The sequence below is a fragment of the Passer domesticus genome, chromosome 3 (assembly GCF_036417665.1).
Source record: "Passer domesticus isolate bPasDom1 chromosome 3, bPasDom1.hap1, whole genome shotgun sequence".
In the NCBI taxonomy this organism is placed as follows: Eukaryota; Metazoa; Chordata; class Aves; order Passeriformes; family Passeridae; genus Passer; species Passer domesticus.
The window spans coordinates 54,085,654-54,092,284 of record NC_087476.1 but is presented as its reverse complement, the minus strand read 5'-3'; the positions used below and the strand labels follow the sequence as shown (position 1 = coordinate 54,092,284).

The window sequence follows — 6,631 nt, the reverse complement described above, 5'->3', positions numbered from 1 at the left end:
CGAGCCGAACCGCTCCAGGGGAAGCCGATCCGAGCGGAGCGGAGGCGATCCGGGCAGCGCCGATCCGAGCCGGTGCTGCCCCGGTGCCTGCAGCAGGAGGCGCTGCCGGGCGCCGCTGCGCCCGCGCCGGGCTGCGGGCCGGAGTCCCACATTCCCCGTGCCAAGTGCCGGGGAGCGGGGGTTGGACGTGCGCGCTCGGCTCCTCCCTCCCGCCCCACTCGCCCAGCAGCAAAGTAACTCCGGAGTACGAGGGGAATCGGTGCCACCGCCGCCGCGCTCGTCGCGCCGCAGACGGCTGCCCCAGCGGGCGGCCCCGGGGCCAGCGGGCGCCCCTCGGCGCGGGGGGCTCCTGGCGAGGCGCCGCGGCCAGGGGGGCGGGCGAGGTGCGCTCCGCCCGCCGCCGCGGGCCGGGGCAGCACCGGCCTCTTTCAGAAACTTCTCCGCAAGTCGGCATGGGCAGGGGGGCCGGCGCCGCCGCCTCGCTGCCGCTGCTGGCGGCGCTCGCCCTGCTGGCCGGCCGCTCGCCCGCCCTGCTCGGGGCGGCCCGGGCCCAGCTCTCGGCAGGTGAGTTCTTGCTCGGCGCCCAGGTACGGGCGGGCGGCGCGGCGGGGTCGAGCCGTGCCCGGGCTGCCTGCCGGGAAAGGGAGGGGAAGGAAGGGGAGAGAGTTGGGAAGGGTCGCGCTGCTCCGGGACCCGACTCTTGCCCCACACCCCCAAGCCCTCCGCTCTACGGGGCGCGGTGGGAGACCCACGCGTGTGCGCAGGCTGCCGGCGCGGGGCTCGCAGGGGCGGACAGAACGCGGGCTTCGGGCACCTTACAAACTCCCCTTCCTCACCTCCTCCTCCTTCCCTCCCCAGGCCAGCCTCCCAGGTGCCAGCGGGGTTGGAGCTGTTGTCGCCCCTTCCCCCGCTCAAACTTTTCCCGGCGTTTCCCTGCCTGGCGCGGAGAGCGCAGCCCGGCCGCTCCCCTCGCCCCGAGGCGTCGGGCAGGGAGACAGAGGTGCCGCCGGCCACCGGGATCCCCCCTCCCAGCATTAAAAAAGAGTGGTGGGTGAGAAACGGGAGGGAAAGCTCCGATAGGGTCGGCGTCTGTTTTGTGTGAAAGCCGCGAATTTCTCGCCCCTTCCTCCCTGGCCGCCCAACGCCGGGGGTTTTGCGGAATTAAAGCCCGCGGGGCCGGGCGGTGGGAGCTGCGGCCGGCGCGGTGCTGAGTTGTTGGTCCCGGCGGAGCCTCGGGGCAGAGAGCCTGGGGCTGGAGCGGCCACTCCTGGAAGAGGGGGCAGCATCTCCCGTGCTGTGCCGGGGTGATGCGGGGGACACTGGGGACTCGTGTGCCGGACCGTCACCCCCACCTGCTCCGCTGTAGTTTGTGAAGCACCCTTCGTTTGCTTGGGTGAAGCTTTATTATGAACGTGCTCTTGTTGTTTGCGGTGAAGTATTACACCAAGGACTAACTGACTGGCTGAAATAGACTTAAGACTCTCGTTTTTCTTTCTTTCCTCTCCCCCTCGTTTGAATAGTACTTGCATCGGGTGCATCGGTTGAACAGGCATTTGAGATCTTTATCATACGATACTGATTTGAAAACTGCTATTAATGAAAGTATCTACACTCTTGAGACTTTAAAGGACTGATGTGTAGTCGGGGGCTTTTCTTCCTTTCCTCCCGGTCCTCCTATAAATTAGTTTTTAATTGAGACATTTGAAATGTCATCGATTACGAAATATGCTGAAGGAGTGCTGATCTGAGCAGCTTACATCCATCCCTGTGTCTGAGTTTGGTGTGTATAATTTAATGTCTCTGTATCAGAATTGTGAAATTACGTAAGCATCTACGAGCCCTTTACCAGGGGAAGGGAAATGTACCATCCACACAGCTGGTATGTTGTAGGAACAACTAAAATAAAACATTCCCATGCGTAATATCTTTGCATTCAAAATCATAGTTAAGTTAGACTAGTGATTTTTGCTTTACTCCTAACTCATCAGGCTAGTGTTAACACCAAAGGTAACACTTACATAAAGATTTTTCATAAGCTTGTTCACTGGTGTAAGGAGAGTAGGAAGTTCTAATAACTTATATGATCTGTGGTATTTTGTGCTGAAAATGTGGCATGCAGCCCATTTTGAATTGCAAGTACAAGCAGTCAGGTTGGTACTGTGGTGTATGTGTTAGGTAAGTGGAAAAGAATGTTCAATATCCTTCTGACCAGAGTAGGTGAAGCTTGTCAAGGAGTTGAACAATTGTATCTAGGAAACACAAGATTAATTTTTTTTTGGTGTGTATAGCATGTCAGCAGCTAGAGACTTTAGTTTCTATTGCCAAGGATCAAGAATACTGATGTGTTGCACCAATCAGATGTTTGTTAATCAGAGACACTCAGACCTTTTTGAAGGTTTAGTGAAATACAGTTGCTAGTAGCTGGTTCTGTCATTGTGCTTGGTTTAAGGTATGGTTCTTGCTCTCTTATTAAGCACATTTGATATCCACAAGTAGAGATATGCCCTACTGAATTTAATAACTGCCCCAAAGTTTGTTTCATTACTTATTCTAAGCCAGTCCCAGGAGTGTGTGTGTGTGTTTGTGATTCTGTTGATGAAACTTCTTTATTTTGGTGTTGGTGGATGCACACACAAAAGTTTGAGCTCACTTGTCCCAGTCACAGCCTTTCTATAGCCTGAGAAGTTTCTCTGTTTGTTGCACACTGGAGCATCTGTTTTATACCTAGGCATCTCCATTGTTTAACATGAGTACTGTTTTGCAGTCATCTTTCTTTGACTGCCTTCCACCATCCTCACCCTAATATGTGAGGTGAGGATGCACAGCACGCCTTGGAAAAGCCTGTGCTTTTCCAAGTTAAACTAAACCTAGCTGATTCTCAGCTCCCTTTTTATTAATATTCTTCTCATCGGAATTGCAAGAATTGAAAACTGTTAATTTTCCTTTGTCATTAATGAAGGTATTAAGTCAGTCTGGACCTTTTACAAATCTCTATCTCATTGTAATTTGATTTTTATTTTCTTTTTATGATGCTCTGTACTACTCCTGAGCATGAGCGATAGCAAAATCTAGAGCTCTTCATTAAATTCTTCATAAAAACTTTGACATGTTTATTAAGGGTCTAATCAAATTACAGAGTATGAATTTTTTGAAAGTTGGCCTTCTTCGGGAACCGTGTGTGATAGTTTGCCGTCTGTTCTTCCTTCTAATGTATTCCGTGAAAGCAAATGAGAAGGAGCTGCAGAAACTTGGGAAAAAGAACAAGATACATTTTATAATTTGTTGCTGTCTTAGAAATTGTGCTTGTATATCTTCTCCGCCCCCCCTTCTCACATAATCGAGACATTGTATCTTTTGTTTTTCTCCTCAGATTTCAAATGAAAAAAACCCCAAGCAAACAAAACTCCAAGCAGCTTCTCTCTGCCCTCCTCCCCTGCCCCCTTCCCCCCAGCCGCAGCCCTAATCCGCAGTGTAATGTTTTCTGGTCTCTGTAGATTGTTTCTTTACACCGCTGCTTTCCATGACCCTTCAACTTGGGTGCGTGCCTGTCAGAATCTAGGCCAAAATGTTTTGGCAGTGTGTTCTCTGTTGAAGTCTAGCTATTCCTTATATAGCACCTCCTTTCATCTGCAACTCCTACAGTTCGATAAAGAACAAGTTCGGCTTGTTTTCACAACTCAATCACTTTAAACTTATATTTTTTTAAAATTTTATTTTTAGCAATTTGCATATTTTCAATTTTGAAGGAAAAAAAGGAATATTTAAAAAAATTTGAAGAATGCTGCTGGCTTGTCAACTGCTGATAGAAATATGCATTGCACTGCCTCTGATGGTGTCTGTGCAAGAGTGTGAGGTTTATAACTACTAAATAAAAGATATGAGGATAGAAACTCTAGATGCATCTGCTTACCTGAAATTATTTAACTGTGATATTTCAGACCATGGGGACAGTCAAGCATAAAAACCACAGTATGTTTTATGATTTCAGATAATTTATTAGAATAGTTAGACTTTTGTGTGCATAGTTAATGTCACAAATTAACATGCAAGGGTAAATATTTCTAAGTTAATATTTTCCCCTTCCCCTGATAAAATAGTTATAATCTGTTTTTGGGAGTGAATCTAACTCAGAAATTTGATATGATAAATTAGAAGATATTATTTGTTTTATAGATTTTTTCCATTAAATATACTTACTGAGAAATATATGAAAATTTTAACCAGCATATCTATTGTTTGTAATCGTGTAGTATAAGAAACTGAGAGCTCTTTGAAAACATTTAAAAATACTTTAAAGTAATTAAACTCAAATTAGCACTTTGCTGCCAGAACAGCAAAAGATGCTTCAGTCATATTTTTCCTTGAATGTACTACAATTTCCATATATGCAAGATATACAGGAGACACTGGTGGAGGTAGGCATGCATGCATAAGAAACTTATCAGCTGCTTTTTTATTTCCCACCAAGCTGTTCAAATGTATCGACAAATTACACGGAAAATGAGTGAAATTAGAAGTGAAATTATTTTCCTGTTTTCATCACTTGCTTCTCAAATCTTTTCTTCTCTTTTGTACGTTAATCTCCTTCCATAGCACTGTGGGTTCACAGATCACTTGCCTATCTGTATTTTCAGGTGCCATATTATAGTTATACAATAGATATAAATTTTCTAATTGGAACTGAACAGATTCATGTGAAATTGAAAGCACCCAGAACACAATGACCCCGGAAATCCCTATTAGGCCCTTTTGTCTGAGAATCACTGTACTGCCTGATTAGTGTGGTAGTGATATACACAGTGCACCTTAAACCAAGGAAGGTGTCTTGCTCCTATTTAGGATCTACTTAGAATAATAAATAAAAATTAAAAAATCCCAAGGGCAGGGGTGAGGTAAGAAATTTGCACATGATTGGGTGAGAGGTCCACCTGTCCAGTATCCAGTCTCTGATGCTGGGCACTTGGGGAGAGGGATTTTTGGCAAGGTGAGTGACTTCCTCTGAGTACTGTCTGTCACTCACAGTGACAGAGTGCTGGTATTTTATACCCTAAGTGAACTATGTAACCGTGATTGTGCCGAATGACATTTTCAGCCTGTATTGCTTTTATTTAACTTGCTTTGTGGTAAGGAATCTATAAGTTGTGTGGAAAAAGCTACATACAAGCTTTGTTTTTTGAAATAGCTTGTTGTATTTCATATATCCTAGCTCTTGTATGAAAAGATGAATAATAATTTCTCCCATTTTACCTTCTTCATGCCACACAGGGTTTTTCCACTCTTATCTCAACTATTCCTTTTCTAGTCAGAAAAGTCCAGCTGTAGCCACCTTCTGTGAAGCTATCATTCCATATCTTCTTATCAGCCTTCTCTTTCTGTTCCAGTTCTACATTGCTCAGAGCATCCATGAGACAGCTGCCTGATGGATTTATATAGTGCTTAATAATGATTTCTGTTCCCTATCCTTAGTGTGATCATTCCTGTCATTTGCTTGGCTTTTTTGACCATTTGTCTCACGCCTGGTTGTGAGCTGACACTTTTATGGAAGTATTTCATTACTGAAGAGGTGAGATATTGCATTAAATGCAATAGTCTGCGGAGTGGCTGTGCCAGTGGACAGCAGGACTCTTGGGAAGGAGAGAGTCTTTAACCAGCCCTTTTGGAGGAAGGAGAGGTTTTGAGCCAGGCTCTTGAAGGACCTGTGACCTCATGCTGAATGTTTGGGACAGTTTAATGCTTACCACTATGGTTTGCCTCTTTCTCTTCTTGATATGCTCTTGTTAATACAGTGAGTTTAAAGGAGTTTACATGTAAAGATTGGCAGTATCTGGATTAACATGCAAAGATATCTTCAGTACTGCTGTAGTGTTGCTTCTTGGTCTCGAGTCTTTATGATCTCTATCCAGTCATCCAGTCCTCCAGGTCATCTCACCTCTCAGGAGCTGGTATGTGACCGAGTGTCTGCAACTGTTTTGGTGAAATCTCTACTCTTCCTTTTGCAACACAGATTATGTTAAATGTGTATAGGAAGCTTCCAAAAAAAACTACTTCAATTCTCTTAGCTGAGTCAATTAGGACATAACTTGTGTTTTCAGGTGCTGATGGAATCCCATCTGCCACAGCTTATCATTGTCATGAAAAATGCTTTTGTAGTGCTGCTCCCAGAAGGGTGCACTCTGATTTGGAGCTTCGTTTGCAATCTGCCTATGCTATTAAGCTAATTTAAATTACTGCTGCCATGAGGGGGGCATTTCTATCACTTGAGTGGCTCTCGGGTCTTTGGCTATGCTAGGTCTGGCCACCAAGTGGCCTGTGGATGAGCTGGTCTAGCTTTCTGTGAATTTCCTTGAAGGGAGGATGGGGCTTGGGATTAGTTTCCTATTAGTTCACTGGCAGATGTGCAGCCACCTAAACCTGACACAAGGGAGGATGCGGGTTGGTGGTGGGAAGGCTGGGTTTGACAGCTGCGATCGCAGTGCAGCTCATGTGAGGTGAACCTGGCACTGGTCTGAGTCACAGTGGATCTATGCTCTGCTCACCGGGCCAGCACTTCATCCACCCAAGGAAGTACAAAGAACAGGCAGGAGGACATGGACTGAGGGGAAAAAGAGGCCTGGTGCTCATTCTGGAGGGA

The 6,631-nt window shown here is 46.4% G+C and overlaps 1 protein-coding gene across 13 annotated transcripts in view; it reads left to right on the top strand.

The window, feature by feature from the left end:
- The first annotated feature begins 266 nt into the window (after positions 1 to 266).
- The window catches only part of PTPRK (protein tyrosine phosphatase receptor type K), a 382,581-nt gene continuing 376,216 nt past the window's right edge, over positions 267 to 6,631 (top strand). For all 13 annotated transcript variants that reach the window (XM_064413126.1, XM_064413124.1, XM_064413122.1 and 10 more), the window contains exon 1: positions 267 to 564. In XM_064413126.1, the coding sequence (XP_064269196.1) occupies positions 453 to 564 (112 nt within the window). In that variant the 5' untranslated portion in view covers positions 267 to 452. The remainder of the gene's footprint in view (positions 565 to 6,631) is intronic.